Below are 22,260 nucleotides of genomic sequence, written 5' to 3'. Positions count from 1 at the left end.
TTTCTGATCTCGGTAAAGAGCCTCCAGCGGAGACTCTTTACCACGTGATCAGCCGTGTCCAACCACGGCTGATCACGATGTAAACAGGAAGAGCCGCCGATGGCTCTTCCTCACTCGCGTCTGACAGACGCGAGTAGAGGATAGCCGATCGGCGGCTCTCCTGACAGGGGGGGTTCGCGCTGATTGTTTATCAGCGCAGCCCCCCCTCGGATCGCCACACTGGACCACCAGGGATGCCCACCCTGGAGCACCAGGGTGGGCAAAAAAAAAAAAAAAAAAAGAAGACAGAAAAAAAAAAGTCTAAAAAATAAATAAAAAAAAAAAAACAAAGAAAAAAGATGCCAGTCAGTGCCCACAAATGGGCACTGACTGGCAACAATCAGTGCTGCCACCCCAGTGTCCATCAGCGCCACCCCAGTGTCCATCAGCGCCACCCCAGTGTCCATCAGCGCCACCCCAGTGTCCATCAGCGCCACCCCACAGTGCCCATCCATGCCCAGTGCCCACCTAGCAGTGCCCATCTGTGCCACCCATAAGTATCCATCAGTGCCGCCCATGAGTGCCCATCTGTGCCGCCCATGAGTGCCCATCAGTGCCGCCCATGAGTGCCCATCAGTGCCGCCCATGTGTGCCCATCAGTGCCGCCTATGTGTGCCCATCAGTGCCGCCCATGTGTGCCCATCAGTGCCGCCTATGTGTGCCCATCAGTGCCGCCTATGTGTGCCCATCAGTGCCGCCTATGTGTGCCCATCAGTGCCGCCTATGTGTGCCCATCAGTGCCGCCTATGTGTGCCCATCAGTGCCGCCTATGTGTGCCCATCAGTGCCGCCTATGTGTGCCCATCAGTGCCGCCTATGTGTGCCCATCAGTGCCGCCTATGTGTGCCCATCAGTGCCGCCTATGTGTGCCCATCAGTGCTGCCTATGTGTGCCCATCAGTGCCGCATACCAGCGCCGCCAATCAGTGCCACCTCATCTGTGCCCGTCAGTACTACCTCATCGATGTCCATCAGTGCCATCTCATCGGTGCCCATTAGTGCCGCCATATCAGTGCCCGTAAGTGAAAGAGAAAACTTATTTACAAAAAAATTAACAGAAAAAAATAAAAACGTAATTTTTTTTCCAAATTTTCAGCCTTTTTTTAGTTGTTGCGCAAAAAAAAAAAAAAAAAAAAAAAAAAAAAAAAAAAAAATCGCAGAGGTGATCAAATACCACCAAAAGAAAGCTCCATTTGTGGGGAAAAAAGGACGCCAATTTTGTTTGGGTACAGTGTAGCATGACCGCGCAATTGCCATTCAAAGTGCGACAGTGCTGAAAATTGGCTTGGGCGGGAAGCTGCGTAAGTACCTGGTATGGAAGTGGTTAATCTATCAAAAAAAAAAAAAAAAAAAAAAAAAAAAATGTAGCCTATAGTTCTATTTGGGGGGGGGGGGGGGGTTCAGATCCATTTTAATTCACAGGGCCCCTTACTCTAGGCTCTGTCCGAAAGCTTGCACCCCCAAAAAATTTGAGTTAGGTTAGTTAAAAAAGCATTACCTGCATTTACTTTTTGTAACCAAATTGTGTGGCATCATGTTATATTCTGATATAAAGAGCATCACCTGAAGATAACCCAATACCCTAGACATGTAATATCAGCTGTTACCACATACAGGTCCTTGTATCAAAAATCTCAGGTGAATTCAGAGCCAGTAAGCTTTCTCTATGCATTACAAGGTTAATCAAACATGGCATTCCTCAGTATAAAGATGCAGTGCCAACCAGCAAAACTGAAATAGAGTATTGGGGCCATCATTATATAATGTGATCATAGTACCTTATGAGGTATTCTATAGAACAGATCTCAGATCTGAAGAAACAATGTCCTAGCCTGTATCCCCCGTGTTTACTCACCAGCTGCTCATACGCTGCCGCTCGGTTCTGGTAGAAGGTAGACAAATCCACTTTCTTCTCCACTGGACAAAGACCGATGGCTTCAGTGTAACACTGGATGGCTTGTTCGTATTTTCCAGCTTTAAAATATTTGTTACCCTTGTTCTTTGCTGCTTGTGCTTTTTCCAGGGGGCTCTAGGAAAACAAAAAGGAAAATACATGTAATGCTTGATTCACACTCATTTTATTTATAGGGACAGTTTCCTTAGCAGAGCAGTGATTAAAAAGAAGACCATGGCTGATACATGTGATATTCTTGGCACTACACATTATAGTTTTATCACACAATCCTCTTTACATTTACCAAGAAGAATGGAGAATGTCTCTACTTGACTGTACATACTCTGGTTGGATTGTTTTGTTAGACGGTTATACTACAAAGTTGTATTTAAAATTAAACGCAGTTCTAGTCTGTGGACACAACATGAATGATATGAGATGTGGAGATTAAACCCGAATAGAAAGGTGGATAAAGAGAATTTGCAGCTGAACTTAAAATGTCTTGGATGAAAGATTAAAGTAATATTCAAGCTTCCTTTTTTTCCTACTAAAATAACAAACATACTTACCAGCTTTGTGCAATGGTTTTGCACAGTGCAGCCCCGATCCTTTTCTGAGGTCCCCGCCAGCGCTCCCCCAATAGGAAGCCACTTCCCATGGGTGCACTTGTACATCCTCGCTCCCGAACCACCCTGTCTGCCTCTATTGACAGACTGGGTGGTTTGGCCCCGCCCTCTCGTCACAGGACTTGATTGCCAGCAGTGGGAGCCAATGACTCTTGCTATTATCAATCTGCCCAGTGAGCAGGGACAGTCTGGATAGACTCTCGTGCACATTCCTGTATCAGGAATGGGCTCAGATAAGTAACAAGGGGTGGGGAGAATCTGTAAAAATACTGTGATTGTGGATGGCCGACGTACAGAGAGTCCGCTGGACCCGCAGTATCTAGTATACAAGACGACATACAGGTACATCGTTTGGTGCAATACAATCGACCTGCCACAGTATATATATACTATGGCTGGTCGGCAAGTGGTTAATGCAAAGAATGCATTATGGTCAAAAAACCCTTTAGGCTTTAGAACCACTTTAATAGAAAATACTTTGCAAGCTCACTGTTGTGGACTAACAATCAGCTAATTCTGTAAAACCCATACACTGAAGAGCGGAACCTGAAATGACAGAACGGGCCAGTATACACCTTTACAGCACCATAAAAATCCAGAAATAATTCCCCCATGTGGTTGGCCATAACTAAGGGGCTATACCCAGACACTAAGGGGCTATACCCAGCCATTTTTCCTGGTCAGTGTTCCCCAAACATGAAAGGTGGCAATGAATGACTGGAGAAAGGAGAGAGTTGAGAATTAAAAACTGCAGACATCTGCAATGCCAGCTGATCAAAAATGTAAATGCCTGAATAAGGTTTTCGAACCCATCCAATCCGTGTATCAGACGGCTGTCCGTACCTGACCAACAGACATCAGACTGTGCCCCCCTATGGCAAAATGGGGGAACTACAATCTCAACACGCGCCAGGTTAAATGTTTACTTCCTGAAAAAATGAGGCTATTTCTTTAACCACTTAAGCCCCGGACCAATATGCTGGCTAAAGACCCAAGGGGTTTTTACAGTTCGGGACTGCGTCGCTTTAACAGACAATTGCGCGGTCGTGCGACGTAGCTCCCAAACAAAATTGGCGTCCTTTTTTCCCCACAAATAGAGCTTTCTTTTGGTGGTATTTGATCACCTCTGCGGTTTTTATTTTTTGCGCTATAAACAAAAATAGAGCGACAATTTTAAAAAAAATTCAATATTTTTTACTTTTTGCTGTAATAAATATCCCCCAAAAATATATATACAACTTTTTTTTTTCCTCAGTTTAGGCCGATACATATTCTTCTACCTATTTTTGGTAAAAAAAAAAAATCGCAATAATCGTTTATCGGTTGGTTTGCGCAAAATTTATAGCGTTTACAAAATAGGGGGATAGTTTTTTTGCATTTTTATTTTTTTTACTAGTAATGGCGGCGATCAGCGATTTTTTTCGTGACTGCGACATTATGGCGGACACTTGACAATTTTGACACATTTTTGGGACCATTGTCATTTTCACAGCAAAAAATGCATTTAAAATGCATTCTTTATTGTGAAAATGACAGTTGCAGTTTGGGAGTTAAACACAGGGGGCGCTGTAACATTTGGGGATTACTTTGTGTGTGTGGCTGTAGGACTGACACCATCGATCGAGTCTTCCCTATAAAAGGGATCACTCGATCGATGCGCCGCCACAGTGAAGCACGGGGAAGCCGTGTTTACACACGGCTCTCCCCGTTCTTCAGCTCCAGGGAGCGATCGCGACGGAGCGGCTGTAAACAAATAGCCGCATCGCTCCCCGAGCGGACCCGACCTCCGCATGTACCGGGGGGGGGTCCCGATCGGACCCCCCACCCACGTCAAGCAGAGGACGTACAGGTACGTGCTTGTGCCTGTCCGTGCCATTCTGCTGACGTATATGTACATGAGGAGGTCGGGAAGTGGTTAAAATAATTATCATCCATTTGTGACTATGGTGTAAAGGGACCCTTTGTACTCAACCTATTACCCATATATTAAAGTAAATCATTTATCTAAAAACGAGGCAGTGTTGCCCCATATGCCCACTTTTATTTGCTTTGGCCATCGCATTCCTTGTGAAGTAGTGGTTCTTTAGAAAGATCTCCTTGTTCCTCCATTGCTGATAAATACCAAGTTTTATTGAATGAACTCCTTCCCAGAATCAGAACTGAAGTCCATACATGCTTCCCATATATCAGTGAATGTATTGCAGGTAACCTCACTCCTCCATGAGCCGAGGCTCAGCAATGCAGTGCAACTACCTGCACACAAGTGAGAAAAACATGAACTTTCACCTAACATGACATCAGTAATAGATAACATCTAGTTATACCACTCAGCATTTATTTCCAGTGTAGCTTATGAAGCCTGAAAGCCACAGATATTTATATGCCAATTTTTAGCCGTCACTGGACGTTAAAAAAACGTTAAACAGGCCAGTAGCTTTGCAGTGTGTCTTTTAATGTTTTTGCAATAGCGTTTTTCTGCATTAGCGGTTTTTAAATAATTTTTAATTTTATTTTCCAATGGATCAAAAATGTTAAAAAAGGTAAGCCTTAGGTAAGGTAAGCCTTAATCTAGGCTTACCTGTAGGTAAAAGTGGTTGTAAAGGGTTTACAAACACTAACGTTTAGGGGCAAAAAATTAAATAAAAACCTTCTCACACACTTTTTTAAAGCGATATAAATATTATAGTGTAAAATAAGGTCAGTAAAGAAAGTGATAATGATCAGGAAAGTCTGTACACTGGGTGACCAGAGACACCGCATGCAGACAGACAACCATCAGTGCACTTTGTAATGGGCACAAACCACTCTGCATTCTTCTGGCATGGAAAGTAAATCTAAGAGGCAGCTACTGCATCAATTACCAGCGAATGCAGTATAAACATCAGATACAAGAGACTGCAAGAAGAACGTTCCATTAGCTAGGCAAACAGGCCAAAAAAAAAAAAAAAAAACCTAATAAAGAAGCATAGCATGAATGATGGAAAGCAAGTTACACCTAAGCCCGCAGGCTTAATTACTTAGGAAAGACTGACACACAGCAGTTACCTAATTGGCTCAGGAATACCGGTTATCACTAAAACATTGCTCAGATTTGTATCCATTAAGCAATGTTTCATTCAATGTGGAAATCATCTGCCCTAATAATCCATCGCAGTGTACAGGAATAGAGATGTGCTCAGAGGAGCCGTCTACTCTATGCAGCATTCTGCTATGCAGGTACAATACAAACTGAACCTGTGAGGATAGAAATATCGGGGCTGCCACTGTTTAAACATTTAGGTACAAGCTCCAGAGATCTCATTTGATCCCCACTGAGTCACCAACACAGAAGCATGCATGCAACCAGTGAAATCTTTACTATAGTCCTGCATGCATGTTTTGGGCCAGTGACACACTCGGTAGTGAAGACAGGATCAGGATGACAGCCCTGGAATCTTCCCAAGTATGCAGCAACAGATCCTATGCACCCCTTCTATTATGATTAGTTTCTTTTAAATAGAAGGCATGGCTACCTCAATCTGATGGCAATACAATTAGAAAAAGCCGGCAATACTTGCCCAAGCTGCAGAGGATACATCAACATTTCACAGCAGCCAGTCACATCACCAAAGCCTGGTTAGAAGAAAGTGATCTTAACTTGCAGTACAGCTTTATTAACCACTTAAGGACCGCCTCCTGCACATATACGTCAGCAGAATGGCACGGCTGGGCACATGTACGTCCTGTACTAGTACCCAGTCGTAGGTCGCGGGCGCACTCCCGCGACCCGGTCTGAAGCTTCGTGACCGAGACCGTGGGACCAGCGGACCCGATCGCCGCTGGAGACCCGCGATCGGTCCCCGGAGCTGAAGAACGGGGAGAGCCGTGTGTAAACACGGCTTCCCCGTTCTTCACTGTGGCGGCTGCATCGATCGTGTCATCCCTTTTATAGGGGGACACAATCGATGACGTCACACCTACAGCCACACACCCCTACAGTTGTAAACACACTTCAGGGAACACATAACCCCATCAGCGCCCCCTTGTAGGAGTTGTTCAGGATTAAAAAAAAGAAAAAAGAATCATACTCGCCTCCGCTGTGCAGTTGGTTTTGCAGAGTGGCCCTAATCCTCCTCCTCTGGGGTCCCTCAGCGGTGCTCCTGGTTCCTCCTCTTCTCAAGTGTCCGGTCGGAGAAGTGCTCTCCTTTGTGCTCTCCATGCGGGCGCCCTCCCGTGTCCTGCTTTTGCCTCTATTCACACAGAAAGCAGGAGCCAATGGCTGCACTGTTATCCATCCAATCAGGACCCAAGACACAGTTTTTTGCTGGTGTGCTCGTCCCCAGTGCAAGATAGAGGGGGTACAGGCAAGTAAAAACGGGGGCCCTGAAGCATTACAGGAGTTATTTTCTACCTCAATGCATAGAATGTAATAGAGGTAAAAAAAAAAAAACTTGAGGGTTTACAACCCTTTAAGGCCTCGTTTACATGTGTGCCCGGGAGCAATGCTTTCATGCCTCCCATAAACCAAAGTGGTTATACAAATGCCATGGCAAAACAATTATATCCTCCTGTGAATAGGGCCATGTCACAATTACCCTGTGAAGGCTGTAAATGAGCCCTAAAAGGGAAACCGTTTACAACCCATGCGGGAGCACGGTGGCTTAGTGGTTACCAATTCTGCACCTTGGGCACTCAGGTCTAGGCAATGACAAGCAATGAAGGACAGGCAGATTAATGCACAAAGCTATAGTACAGCTTCTATGAATGGAGGAGAGGAAATGGTAGGCATCATTCCTCATGAGTGCCTATGACAGGTCTAGAAACTTGTAGTAATCCCTGCAGCAGTAATCAAGTGCTGCAGGGGTTTAGTCCTAGTAAAACTGCCCACCCTTTGCTCGCCCCCTGCTCAATTCATAGAACCTGGGGCAGAGGACTGAAGATTCAGACAGCAGCCGCCAGCACAAGAGACACTGCTCATTCAATTTAAAGTGAAACTCTGACTTCTCTGTTATAGAAAAAAAAAAAGTGGAACTTGGACCAAAAAGGGAAGATCCTCTAAGTTCTCCTCCCCTTCCACATTTGGCAAGTAATTTTTTTGGGGGGGGGCATTGGCTTGCGGTTACCCGCTCTCACTCCAACTCGGATTACCTAGGTGATCCAAACAGAAGTTCTCCACACCTCCTTCCTCCCTGCAGTCTTCTGGGACACTTTACAGGCTGCAGGACAATTCACAAAGCGTAGAGCAACTCACGCACATGCAGCTGGCTGTGAAGCCGAAAGCCGCATAGCCAGCTGCGCACAGTTAGGATGCTGGCACAGAAAACCAGAAGGCTAGTGAAGAAGTAGCCGAGGTGCGGATAACATTGGATCGCTGGACAGCCAAGTGCTTTCCAGTAAACCACCTTTGTTCTTTGTGCCCAAGCTTAAGCCCTGGTTCACACTGATGAAGCTTTGAAATACTACTTCAGTGTGATTTCCCAGCCGCAGATTAGTGCGATTTGCACCTACAATTTTATTGCGACTTGCAACCTGGACAGGTAAGTGTCTATTTATTAAAAGTCAGCAGCTGCAGTATTTGTAGCTGCTGGCTTTGAATATATTTTTTTTAGGCGGATCTCCACTTTAAGAGAAAATTCTCCTTTCATAATGAGAATTTCTAAGCCATTAAAATAAGCTGAGACCTGCAAGATGGAGAAGGTTGTGGTGAATTAAACAGCCTAATACAGACCATTCAGCTGTATCCCTGAAGCCAAGATTAAATAGCAGACTCAGTCTACAGAATGACATAAGAGACAATGAAAGAAGAAGGTTTATTGTGTTTTATATCTCCGGAATCATTACCAGAGCCTCATTTCTTTTGTGTGCTCCGATCTCTGCTCAGTTTCCATCTGTAAGCGGATTCTGTCCATTTCTCACCACATTGTCCCTCTCTTTCAGTGACAGCATTTAACCCACATACAGTAAAGGCAACAATTCTGGGGGCTGATCAATACTTTAGGCCTGATTTGCAGATTGCATGTGCGTTTTTCAATACATGCTTTTCATCCATTGAAGTCTATGGAACCAAAAACATGCTAAAACCGCATAGGCGTGAACCAAACCTCAGTGACTGCCGGCTGTCATTTCACCAAGATCTAGTGCCAGATCACGTGAAGTGAACCTACTGTCAATAACTGATGGGGAATGGGTGTGGTGCTCAGATACAAATCAAGGTTCAGAAATGAAAGTATTACGTTTTTAAAGGCTACGAGTGGCTCCGTCCACACAGCCTCGTCATTCATTCACAGGGATCTGCGAATGAGCAAAGTACAAGTCCTGTCTGCCACCTTGATATAGGGACTTTAGTTATTATTGGAACACAAGAACAGTGATCACCACACTCAGTCCATTCAGTCCCCTCCCCCCCATGGACATGAAGCTGGAGGAGAAGTCTGCAGGAGCCTCTGCATCGCACCCTTGATTACTGTTTGCTGTTGCAATGCTTTGCAGGCTCATATGCAATAATAATACTATAGAAAATGCATGCATTTGTCTTTGGCTGCAAGAGGTGGACTTGGTGTTCAAGTGGATCAGTCAGACATTGCTTGACCTATGAAATTTAGCAAAAAATAAATAAAAAAAACACACCCCACACATACAAAGCATAGATTCCATTATCAATCAGATCAGTGTTTTTGAATGCCACCGTGTTCTAGCTCCAGAAAATACCATACAGATCCTTCGCCCTGCAATGTCTGCTCAACAAATGAATGAATCTGCAGAAATGGATCGTGTGCTGTGGCTACTGATATATTAGACAATATCCATTAACCACACTGACTCCCCTTTCACAACACGGCCTATTTAATGAGTATGTTTACGTTTGATCAGTTAATGGATTTCGCAATCAATACGAGAAAACCGGAAGGAGGCTTCTGGTGAGTTAATGCCAATATCCCAGTAAGTAAAGACGCTTCCCTTTAGAGGAAATTCCAAGACCATTTTAAATAAATAATAAGAAAAAAATCTTCTAGTCTAAATAAATGTATAGGTGACAAGTTCTGTCTATAAATATAACCCCCCCCCCCCATGTACTATACGAAACTAAGCCTTTAACCCTTTCACCGCCACTTTCTTTTTTGCACAAGTTAAAGCAGAGTTCCACCCAAAAGTGGAACTTCTGCTTAATCCACTCCTTGCCCCCTTACATGCCACATTTGGCATGTCATTTTTTTTGGGGGGGGGGGCGCTTCAGGAGTAGTGGGACTGCCTGCTCCACTTCCTCCTTCCGCCCAGGGACCGCTAAGGTGATACGTAATACCGCCTGGGATACGTGACAGGTTCCAGGCGATCGTCTGACCAATCACAGTGCGCAGTGCCACTCGCGCATGCACAGTGAGTGCCCAGCCATGAAGCCGAAAGCCGTCACGGCAGGGTGCCCACACTAAGAATGAAGACGCCGGCCGGAGAGGGGGCGAGAGGAGCAGAGCTCCTGCCGGCGCGTCGCTGGACCAGGTGAGTGTTTTATCACTTTTTGTAGCTGCTGACTTTTAATAAACATAAAAACCGCCTGGAACTCCTTTAAAAAGCACATTTAGGCCTGAAGAATGCTTAAAGCAGGGGTGCCCAACCTTTTGAAGAGCAAGGGCCACTTAAACAACATGGTAACCAGTCGAGGGCCACAATGAGCAGAGCAGGCGGATGACAGGTCGCGGCTACGCTACAGCCCTCCGATCCGCCCAGACGAAAGGGTACCAGCGCTGTAGAGGAAGCATCGTCTTATGGGATTCTGCTCCACAGCCTCTTTCTTCCTCTACCACCAGCTTCATTCACAACACTGATGCTGTGGTATGGCGGGTCGGCAACCTGCGATCTGGGCTTGCCAACCCACCATTACAGAGCAGGAGGTCGTGGGCCACATCAGAGGGCTCCGCGGGCCACTGGTTGGCCACCCCTGGCTTAAAGGATTAGTTCACCAATAGGAAAATACTCTATGCAGTCCAACAACACTATTCCATAATTTTTAACAAATTGATTAAGAATACCCATTATTGCTCCTCTGATACCCGCAGGTCATTTGTGCACAGAGTGAAGCCTGCCCCAAACAGTCCTCATCTCCAAGGATAGAGCAGCCACTAGGATGAGCATCCCTTAGCAGGACAGTATTTTTAAAATCTGAATAGTCTAAAGTTATGGAAAGTGGTCTGGGACTGCAGAGAGTATTTTTTAAGGGTGACTTCATTAGTGTGCTATTGTCCAATCAGCAACCTGGTGTAGGTATTGCATCTTAGATCCTAGGAAGAATAGGTCTATTCCTTACAATGAGAGTTTGCATTTGGTGTACAGCTATGGCATTTAAACCAAGCACCAACTGTTGCTGCTGCATAGTATTTAAATAAAAAAATTAGGGTTGTCCAGATACCGATACCAGTATCGGTATCGGGACCGATACCGAGTATTTGCGGGAGTACTCGTACTCGCGCAAATACCCCCGATACCTAAATAGAATACTTCCCCCCCCCTTTCCCCCCCCGCCGCTGCCGCCGCATCGCGCCGCCGCATCGAGGGACATGGCTAGAGGGACATTGCTGCATATGTGAGGGACATGGCTGCATATGTGAGGGACATGGCTAGAGGGACATGGCTGCATATGTGAGGGACATGGCTAGAGGGACATTGCTGCATATGTGAGGGACATGGCTAGAGGGACATTGCTGCATATGTGAGGGACATGGCTAGAGGGACATTGCTGCATATGTGAGGGACATGGCTGCATATGTGAGGGACATGGCTAGAGGGACATTGCTGCATATGTGAGGGACATGGCTAGAGGGACATGGCTAGAGGGACATTGCTGCATATGTGAGGGACATGGTTGCATATGTGAAGGACATGGCTGCATATGTGAGGGACATGGCTAGAGGGACATTGCTGCATATGTGAGGGACATGGCTAGAGGGACATTGCTGCATATGTGAGGGACATGGTTGCATATGTGAAGGACATGGCTAGAGGGACATGGCTGCATATGTGAGGGACATGGCTAGAGGGACATGGCTGCATATGTGAGGGACATGGCTAGAGGGACATGGCTGCATATGTGGGGGACATGGCTGCATATGGGGGGGACATGGCTGCATTTGGGGACACATTTAAAAAAAGTATCGGTATTCGGTATCGGCGACTACTTGAAAAAAAGTATCGGTACTTGTACTCGGTCCTAAAAAAGTGGTACCGGGACAACCCTAAAAAAAATAAAAAATAAAATAAGAAAAATCAGAAGTCCTTATAGACTTTCCGGGTTAATGATAAGCTACTGAAGCAAGAGAGTCAGAAAGGCAGCCAGGTAACTGGCATTTAAAAGGAGAGATCAACACTGGCAGCCTCTGTTTTTCTTGAATGACGAGTTTCCTTTAAATCACACCTAAATTCTATCACCAAAACTACGAAGAGAAAAAACACACACACACCATGTAATAGAACAACTCCATGCTGCCTCAGGCTGTAGCAGTAAGACACGTGCTCTGTTACAGGGTGGAGTTCAGGAAGAGAGCTCCTGTCCGGACAGTAACCTTGTGCTCGGTTGGGCTGGATTCACACCTATGCAGTTTTAGTGCATTTTGCAGATTTGCACTACAGTCCATTTAACATGGTTTCCTATGGAACACATTCTGTAGTGCAAATCTGCAAATTGTAAAAAGCACTAAACATGCCTAGGTGTAAATCCAGCCTTACAGGGTGGAGTTCAGGAAGAAACAGCACCAGTCCTGACAGCAACCATGTGCTCTGTACCTACAACTCTGTTCAGGGAGCAGCAGGAAGTGGGAGTCTGCCGCGATTGGCAGCTACGGTATTATGACAATGTCAGATTGCCAATTCAGTCATCAGGGACTCTATATCAGCCCCAGAACTGCTGAAATTTAAAGTCTCTTTTTTTGATATGTAATAATTACCTGTTCTGTGTAGTGGTTTTGCACAGAGCAGCCCAGATCCTCTTTTTAGGTACCTCTTTGGCTGCCCTGGTCCCTCCATCCTGATGAGTGCCCCCACAGCAAGCAGCTGTGGGGGCACTCCATTCATACACAGAGCCGCAGCCCGGTCCCACCCCTTTCTCCCCTCATTGGCTGGCTGACGGGGGGCCAATGGTGCCGCTGTCTCAACCAATGAGGAGGGGAGTCCCGGGCAGCTGAGACACTCCTACAACATCACTCGATCTAGGTGGACCTCAGGTAAGTATTGGAGAGGCTGCTGCACACAGAAGGCTTATCGTAATGTATAGAATGCATTAAGATAGACATTTTTCTGCTAGCATCATCTCCCTCCCCTGCTTTACTATTCCTGGCCAACGCCTTTCATTGGCTGGATTTCAGATCTTTTAAACACAGAGGCTCAGCATCACATGAGGCCATTACCTAGGGTGGTCTGCATACACATGCAGCCTGCCTAAGAATACCCAACGCAATACGTTTTACTTTCAAAAGATCCGTTTATTTTGAGGTAATTGAAGAATTCCATCCAGCCTTTGGAGAATTTAGGTTTGTTGAGGATCTTGAAAATATGTTATCAGTTACGGATGTGTTAAAGTATTGATTTCCGGAGGGAGGGAGGATTGGAGGGTTGGCTCGGCCTCTGGGACACAGAATGCTTCCGTTAGGGGTGTCGGGGAGGTTGGGGTAATCCGGAATTCTTTTCCTTTGATTAATCTCTATAATTTGGGCTGATACACACATTGCGTTTCCTTTTTATATACTGTGTGGTATTAATGGACCTAGGGATTCCTTAAATTATAGAGATATTCCTTTTTTTTATTTTTTTCCTTTCAACAATGAATACTTTATATTACTTTATTCTATATGCTTATATAAACTACCTTACCCTTACCCTATGGTGAGGAAAATGTGGAATTGCTAGATATGAGAGGAAGTTAGTAAGATGGGAATAAATGTTATAAAATACACTTAATTTATTATATTTATGTATGCTATTTACATATGTCCTGCTATTTTAATACAATTGTATGCTCTTCTTTTATTGAAAATAAACTTAAACTTGAATGAAAAAAAAAAAGAATACCCAACGCCTCCAGACTGACAGCCACACATCAAGGAATTCTGATAATTTCATATCACCTCCCACTACTTGCATCTGAGCCAACAGATCCTGAGAGGAGTACTGAGGTAGGGTTTGAAGTTTTTAGTGAGTGATGTGAAAAGCACTCTGATGGCCTCTCCTACCAGCTATGTTCTGCCTGCATTGCATAGAGAAGGACAAGCAATAAGGTCACTGGGTTTAAAGGGGTTGTAAACCCTTGTGTTTTTTTTTCCACCTTAATGTATCCTATGCATTAAGGTGAAAACTTCTGACACTGAACATTCCCCCCAGTTTTTACTCACCTGAGCCCGTTTGTTCCTCCACCAGACACACTCTACCTCTCTGGCTGGGGTTCTCGGCTCTTGATTGGATAGACAGCAGCGGGAGCGAATGGCTGCACTGCTATCAATCAAATCCAATGACACGGGCACCGGAGGGCAAAGCCGAGTCCTGCATTCTGTGTCTATGGACGCAAATGCTGGACTTGGGAGAACACCTGCAGGGTAACCCCAGAATGAGCGCTTCTCCTAGGGGGTTTATCGATGCGGGCGAGGAGACGCAAGCGCTGCTGGGGGACCCCAGAAGATGATAATTAGGGCCACTCTGTGCAAAACGAACTACACAGTGGAGGCAAGTATGATAAATGTTTGTTATTTTAAAAACAAGGCTTTACAACCCCTTTAAAATAAGGAATGTAATGAAAAGCTTATATTTAAAAACCTCATTAACATGTTAATAAAGGGGAAGAGATGAATCAAGGAAGGCAAAATATAAGCAGATTACACTTCAACATTTCCCAAATTCAGACACCATCGGTGTGCCAGCCACAATCGGACTCATGTGACACGGGCCTCACACTGAATTCTGAGGGAATAAATGCGGATCGGATAATCACTGAAGTTGTCACTGTGCATGGATGAACAGTAATATAGTAACACTCATCTGAAATCTGATCTCCAATCATTTAGGGAATGGGCAAATGTCCGATATTCAGTGAATCATTTTAGGGCAATGCCCACATTTAGATTTACTGAAAAAAAAAAAAAACCTGACGGATTTCATTGGTTGGCGAGCTTACATGCAGAATAGATGTAATTGTATATTTGTAACATCTTCCGGGTCATAGTTCACCAGCACAATCATCACTGTAGGATGGAGTGACCCCTGTGAAGGTCGCAGTGAAGAGACAAATCAGATAACGGCTCAGTCCTGTCAATATTAGCAGATTCACAAATCACAGCACAAAGGCTGACAACACATCTGTGACTATATAGTTCCACCATATACAGAGTGCAGCAAATTCTCTAAATAAAAGCCTGCTCATTCCATAGAAATCATGAAGAGTGTTGCAGCAGGTAAACACATATTTCTGCCATACAGAATGGGCTTCAAACACACAATGCAGGTTTTAATGGGCCTGCAAAATATATATTTTCCCACACGGCGCACAGATCCGGTGTGCGACACACATGCATTTTGGGATCTGCAGGGAAGGTGCACTTTAGTGTCATTTAAAATGAATGGAACCACAACACACTGCATGAGGTTTACAGTGACAGCGCAGGTCCGAATAGAGCCAAAGGTAGGGAGTCAGGGTAGGACACAGAAGGTACCATTGCAGAGGGTCAGCAGATAGCCGCTGTCCTAACAGTGACTTTATAAGGCATTTGTGACACATTATTGGTGGTATTTTGACTGTTGGAATCAATGTGAGCAACAAATTCAACTAGTCCCCAATTGTATTCTGCAGCCGCTGATCATTGCTGCTGTCAGAATATCCTGACGGGTGGGATTCCTTCAACCATCCCCTATGTTTGAACGGACGCATCATCCTCTTTTTTCCGTTTGGCCCGCTGGCTGAAAAAAAAAAAAAAATAGGGCTCGTTCACACTGCCTGCACCTGTCATTGCATGCTCAACAGAATAATAGCCGCTAGCAATAAACGCATAAAAAAATCCGTCAGGTTGCTCAACTTGGGTACATTCAGCCTGCCCATACATGGTTCGAATCTCAGCCGGTTCCTGCTGAACTAGCTGAGTTTTGAACTGTCTATAGCCGGCTTAAAGGGGTTGTAAAGGTTTTTTTTTATTTTCTAAATAGGTTCCTTTAAGCTAGTGCATTGTTGGTTCACTAACCTTTTCCTTCGATTTCCCTTCTAAATGTTTTTTTTCTTTGTCTGAATTGCTCACTTCCTATTTCTCCTCAGTAAGCTTTCCACCATCATCCGAGCGGTAGAAAGTCAGCCAGAATAGCTTACTTAACAGCTTACTGGGGAGAACAGGAAGTGAAAAATTCAGACAAAGAAAAAAAACATTTAGAAGGGAAATCGAAGGAAAAGGTAAGTGAACCAACAATGCACTAGCTTAAAGAAAAAACAAACCTTTACAACCCCTTTAAGGCACATGGAAAAACCATCTCTTTCCCAATCCTCACCGCAGTGAGGTGCGGTCTACTGCATAAAAATACAGACATGTTGGATTTACACACAGCCAACTTCATGTTAACACAGTGCACCACAACACACTGTGGTGCATTGCAGTCCGTCTGTTCAGCGGGCATGGCTGGTCTGTGTACATTCCGCTTATGCAGAGCGGACACAGATGCTCTCCTCAATGGGCAGTTGGATATAAAAACGGACCACCTGTCCATTTACACCCAAATGCCATCCGATCCGCCAAGAAGATGGAGAACTGATCCCCATGTCTTAAGTGGACAGAATCATCTGCCATTTACATTACAGGACTCGGAAGGAACGGCCCAGGTGGCCCCGATGACATCATCCGCTTACCTGCAGTTACTTCCTGTAACAATCCTGCTTACCCAATTTTTTATTATAAACTTTTTTTTTTACATTTTGTCAAGCAAATAAAAGATATATCATAGAAAGTAAGAATGACGTGTCCATCTGACACACACGGGGTGACAATATTTATAAGAACCACCAACATTGCCACCACTGTTGTAAGAGACGTTACAAAAGATAACGGAATATGATGTGCAGAATAAGAGTACACATCGAACCTCTATTACAAGGTCAGTCCGATGTGTCCAGACTGAAGTGCTGCTCCAAGCGGGAGTACACTGCTTTTGTTTATATTGTACCTATATGTAAATCTATAATAAAACGTACCTGTAGGTACCGTACATATCTCCCAAATATCACCAGCTGTTACTTGAGTAAATATTTCCAAACGGTGCGTGTTGTCCATTTAAAGAGCCGTGTTAGGGGAGTGAGTGACATCCTCACTAGCTCATTATGCCTGTCTCTTGCAGGGTGTTTTTTTTTTTTTAATTAAGAGTTTACTTTCTCTTTAAAGGAGAAGTCCAGCCTGAGCTTGTTTGGCTGGGCTTCTCCTAAGGGTCACAGGAGTGGAATTCGTTTTGCACTTCTGTGACCCGATATCAGCGGAGAGCGGTCTAAAGTCTGCTCTCTGCTGATGTCACCCAGATCGGTCCAGACACCGCATCATCCCGACTTAAAGCGGGGGTTCACCCTTAGAGGGCACTTTTTAGCCTTAGATTCCTGCTCGTTTTGTCTAGGGGAATCGGCTATTTATTTTAAAATATGTGCAGTACTTACCCGTTTACGAGATGCATCCTCTCCGTCGCTTCCGGGTATGGGCTTCGGGAATGGGCGTTCCTTCTTGATTGACAGTCTTCCGAGAGGCTTCCGACGGTCGCATCCATCGCGTCACGATTTTCCGAAAGAAGCCGAACGTCGGTGCGCAGGCGCAGTATAGAGCCGCACCGACGTTCGGCTTCTTTCGGCTACGAGTGACGCGATGGATGCGCCCGTCGGAAGCCTCTCGGAAGACTGTCAATCAAGAAGGAACGCCCGCTCCCGAAGACCCATACCCGGAAGCGACGGAAGAAGATGCATCTCGAAAACGGGTAAGTACTGCACATATTTTAATACAAATAGCCGATTCCCCTAGACCGAACGAGCAGGAATCTAAGGGGAAAATAGAAAAAAATAATAAATGGGTGAACTCCCGCTTTAAAGGAGAAGTCCAGCCTGAGCTTGTTTGGCTGGGCTTCTCCTAAGGGTCACAGGAGTGGAATTCGTTTTGCACTTCTGTGACCCGATATCAGCGGAGATCGGTCTGAAGTCTGCTCTCTGCTGATGTCACCCAGATCGGTCCAGACACCCCATTATCCCGACTTAAGTCTGGATCCGCCTGTTCCCTGGACTGATAGCAGTCTCAGCCTCTCAGCGAGCCGCGCCCATCCACAGCTCAGCATTCCAATGAGAGTGGAGGATCAGAGCAGGAGAGATGCTGACTGCCAGTCAGCATCGCTCCGCTCAGTGATGTTCGGTGGCTCGGTTCTCAGGGCAGAGATGCCGGGGTTCGATGCTGCATCCAGCTAGGCAAGTATGATTATGCAAAAAAAAAAAACTTACTTCTTTTAAAGCACCACTGCGCTGCAACCACGTGCGTTGGACGCAGTTGTAGCAAAGCCTCATTCACCTGAAGAGATCACACTTGGCAGAAGGTGCTGCCCGCTAAATCTAACAGGGAGAATAGTAAAGTATACATCTCTGCAGTTTGGGGGGGGTAGGCGGTACACATAGGTAGGGGTGGGTCAGCAATGCCTCTTGACCATTGACCTCGGGGGACCCGCCTTCTGACCTCTGGGAGAGGTTCCTATTCCAATTCCTGAGTCCTAGCCTTATTCTTCAAGGGAGAAACCCTCATCCCATTCAAGAGATTTCCCTCAACTTCCTGCCTCATATCCAAAACAGGAAGTGAGCAGAATCCCTGGATGTCCCCATGTGAAGATCTTCAGCATTTTCTTTCACTCTTTGTGAGGACAATACAGAGGGGAGGGATCTCCAGGAACAGCCTGTCCAGGGGTCTCATCCCTCCCCCACACCTAAAGACAAAGCAGCTGGCTTCATTGTAATCAAAGAGCAGAACAACCAGGAAATACTCTCCATACACTTCATATACAGAGATGGGATGTATTCCTATCACTGGAGAGCCCACAGCCAGGTGTGATCAGTACTCCATGCAGTCACACAAGGACACACTCCATGCAGTCACACAAGGACACACACTCCATGCAGTCACACAAGGACACACACTCCATGCAGTCACACAAGGACACACACTCCATGCAGTCACACAAGGACACACACTCCATGCAGTCAGGGTCATCCTATGATCAGGGCTCAGTCATGTCTCCCCTCCCCCCACGCCTCTCACCATCTCCGGCGGGGGATTGGCCTCGGGATTGGCGGTGCTCCCTGCTCCTCCGCTGGGTACCGGGCTGGCCCTCCCCTCCGGTGTCCTCCTCTGGCTGTCCTTCTTGTTGGACCTGTGCCGGCTCCATAGATACACCGCCCCTGCTCCAAGAAGCAGCGGAGCCCCTACGGCCAGGGCCAGCTTCCAGTGCGGGATCCCGGGCCCTCCTTGCGGCTCCACAGGCTTGGAGGCGGCCATGATGAATCCGTCCCTGCAGCTGCGGACACACGGGGAGAGACGAGGGGGGCGGGGCGCCGGAAACGCAGGGAGACCTGGGAGCCATGCGATTTGCCATGAAATGTGATGGTCCGCCTCCATCACATCCCATTGGCTCACTCATGTCATGTGACATATACACACGTCATCAGTCTCAGCGCGAGTCTACGCTATTAGCGTAGACCTGTATGCGCAGTAGTAAAGCAGCTGAAGCGTGGTGAGTAACATGTGTTCATTGACTCTGCAACGGCAAATTTAGCTTACTTACTCGAGCGTCTGACGCTGGGGGAGAGGTGGGCAGGCAGATGGCTGCCCATGGTGTGTGTGTGTGTGTGTGCTGCTGGCCACACAGCCTGAGAGCAGCAGGAGGAGGGGAGAGGCAGCCTATAGATGTGTGTGAGATCATTGTTTCTATACATTGTTACACCAGCAATGCACTCACTGCAACACAGGCGGCTCCTCACAGAGCTGTGCATATCACACTGGCTTCTCCTTCCTAACAGTATATACCTCGACACACAGCCTGAGGGGCTTTCTCCTGCCTCATATTATGCATTATGTTCCACCCAGCATTGCACTTCTCTCGCCTCACACACACAACATAAGGGGCTTTCTCCTTCCTAATATTATGTTACACCAGGTGCCCAGCACATCACCTATTTAATGCATTTGTCTTACTACACACAAACTGAGGGAACATCTCCTTTCCAATATTATGTTTAATATTTGGTACCAGAAGCCCAGTGCTGCACTTTCTGCTGCGTTCACCACAGACAACCTGAGAGGGTTTCTCCTTCCTTTGCACCCTGCATTCCCAATTTAGGGCTGTGCATGCTTTATATCAGGTGTGCGCCTCACCACAGACAACCTGAGAGGGTTTCTCCTTCCTTTGAACCCTGCACTCCCAATTTAGGGCTGTGCATGCTTTATATCAGTTGTCCACCTCACCACAGAGAACCTGTACTGTGCCCTCCTGATCCCAGTTTGTGCCCTCCTGACTCTCCGTGTACCGTGCCCCTCTGCCCCCCACCGTACTGTGCCCTTTGAGTTGATTAGTCTGTTTTTGTTTAAAATCGATTTCATTTAAAAGTACTAATAGACATACAGTATATTTAATTCTATCAAATTTTACTTTAGCCCCTCCTGACTCTCCGTGTAGACATACACTATATTTAAAGCGGGGGTTCACCCTTAGAGGGCACTTTTCCCCCTTAGATGCCTGCTCGTTTTCTCTAGGGGAATCGGCTATTTGTTTTAAAATATGTGCAGTACTTACCCGTTTACGAGATGCATCTTCTCCGTCGCTTCCGGGTATGGGTTGCGGGAATGGGCGTTCCTTCTTGATTGACAGTCTTCCGAGAGGCTTCCGACGGTCGCATCCATCGCGTCACGATTTTCCAAAAGAAGCCGAACGTCGGTGCGCAGGCGCAGTATAGAGCTGCACCGACGTTCGGCTTCTTTCGGCTACGAGTGACGCGATGGATGCGACCGTCGGAAGCCTCTCGGAAGACTGTCAATCAAGAAGGAACGCCCGCTCCCGAAGACCCATACCCGGAAGCGACGGAAGAAGATGCACCTCGAAAATGGGTAAGTACTGCTCATATTTTAATACAAATAGCCAATTCCCCTAGACAAAACGAGCAGGAATCTAAGGGGAGAAAAAAAAAATTTAATAAATGGGTGAACTCCCGCTTTAATTCTATCAAATTTTACTTTAGCCCTTGAGAGTAGATGCAACATGGTTTTGGTAAACCTGAAGAGAAAAACCTGCAGGAAAACTGATAGTGTGAATGGGGTATTACTCGCGCACCCAGGGAGGTCAACTGGCCATGCGCAGTCTGTATATTCCACATAACCTGGAGCAGCTGCAGAGTGGTGTGTGTGACCTGCCCGAGCGTCTGACGCTGGGTTCATTTATGTAATATTTTGTTGGTGAATCGGGCTGGTACATCATTTGGGGTGGCTGCGGCTGTAATTGCCACAGCTGTGTGACTGCAGTCACCCACAAAATCATAGGAGGCGGGGTCATAGAATTGCTTGAATCGGTGTGGAGGTAATAGGTGTGTGGGTCACCTGCTAGGCCTCTATTGTTCTACTGGATATGGTTCTTCAGCTGCCCCAAACCAAAACTACAACTCCAATCATGTTGCAACATAATCTAAATTGAACTACTATATAGTGCAAGATGCTTGCAGTTGTAGTTTTGGTCAGCTAAAGTATAAGCCCATATACGGTATATGCGGTATAAGGGCATACTAGGAGTTGTAGCTAGTAACTTCAACTGTAAGCATTCCTAGATCTAGCCTATAGCTCAGAGTCAGTGCCAAAACTATTACTGCAAGCATGTAGCACTATAACCTTAGCCTAATAGGGTACATACAACCGTGAGGCCCCGTACACACGGCCGAGGAACTCGACGTGCCAAACACATCGAGTTCCTCGGCGTGTTCAGTCCTGGAGCCGCCGAGGAGCTCGGCGGGCCGAGTTCTCCCATAGAACAACGAGGAAATGGAGAACATGTTCTCTATTTCCTCGCCGAGGTCCTCGTTGGCTTCCTCGGCCGAAAGTGTACACACGGCCGGGTTTCTCGGCAGAATTCAGCTCTGAACCGAGTTTCTGGCTGAATTCTGCGTCGTGTGTACGGGGCCTGACTGGTTCAAGGTAAATCTTCTCCGTGTAGAACTTGATGGCCAGATGGCTCCATACTCTGTTGGCGGATGCTGACCCTCTATATGAAAATTTAAAGGTGTATTTCAGGCAAATTCCCATACAGTTAATATGGGAATTTGCTCCTTCCATGGACAGCTCTGAGACATGACGTCATCATATAGCAGTTAGAAAGAAAAGAACATCTTCAGCAGCTATTAACTATTGGAAGGATTTTGAATTTTTTTATATAAATAATTTACTGATATGTTTAACTTTCTTTAGCCAGTTGATTTTTAAAAAAAAATTGTTATTGCCTGGAATACACCTTTAATATAATGCTGCCAGACGCTGTATCCTCTGAATTCAAACTGTCACACACTGTATCATATTAGATATAATCTTCCCTAGGCACAATGTATGTAACTATTCGTATAAAAAAATAAATTTTTACTTTCATATTTTTAGGATTTGATTTCATCTATATCAGTGTCTTGTATTTCAGATATTTCAAGTCGGTGAGTAAAATCTGTATTTTTTCTAAAT

At 45.8% G+C, this 22,260-nt stretch overlaps 1 protein-coding gene across 1 annotated transcript in view; it reads right to left on the bottom strand.

Moving 5' to 3' along the window:
• Nucleotides 1–19,100, bottom strand: part of TOMM70 (translocase of outer mitochondrial membrane 70) — a 35,845-nt gene extending 16,745 nt beyond the window's left edge. Inside the window, exons 1-2 of the mRNA XM_040338689.1 lie at nucleotides 18,814–19,100; nucleotides 1,893–2,066 (exon numbers count right to left, since the gene is read on the bottom strand). Of these exons, the coding sequence (XP_040194623.1) occupies nucleotides 1,893–2,066; nucleotides 18,814–19,050 (411 nt within the window). The 5' untranslated portion in view covers nucleotides 19,051–19,100. The remainder of the gene's footprint in view (nucleotides 1–1,892; nucleotides 2,067–18,813) is intronic.
• Between the last annotated feature and the right edge of the window lie 3,160 nt (nucleotides 19,101–22,260).

The sequence above is a fragment of the Rana temporaria genome, chromosome 2 (genome assembly GCF_905171775.1).
Source record: "Rana temporaria chromosome 2, aRanTem1.1, whole genome shotgun sequence".
Lineage (NCBI taxonomy): Eukaryota > Metazoa > Chordata > Amphibia > Anura > Ranidae > Rana > Rana temporaria.
Note: the sequence above shows the minus strand (reverse complement) of the source record. Positions and strands in the feature narration are given on the sequence as shown.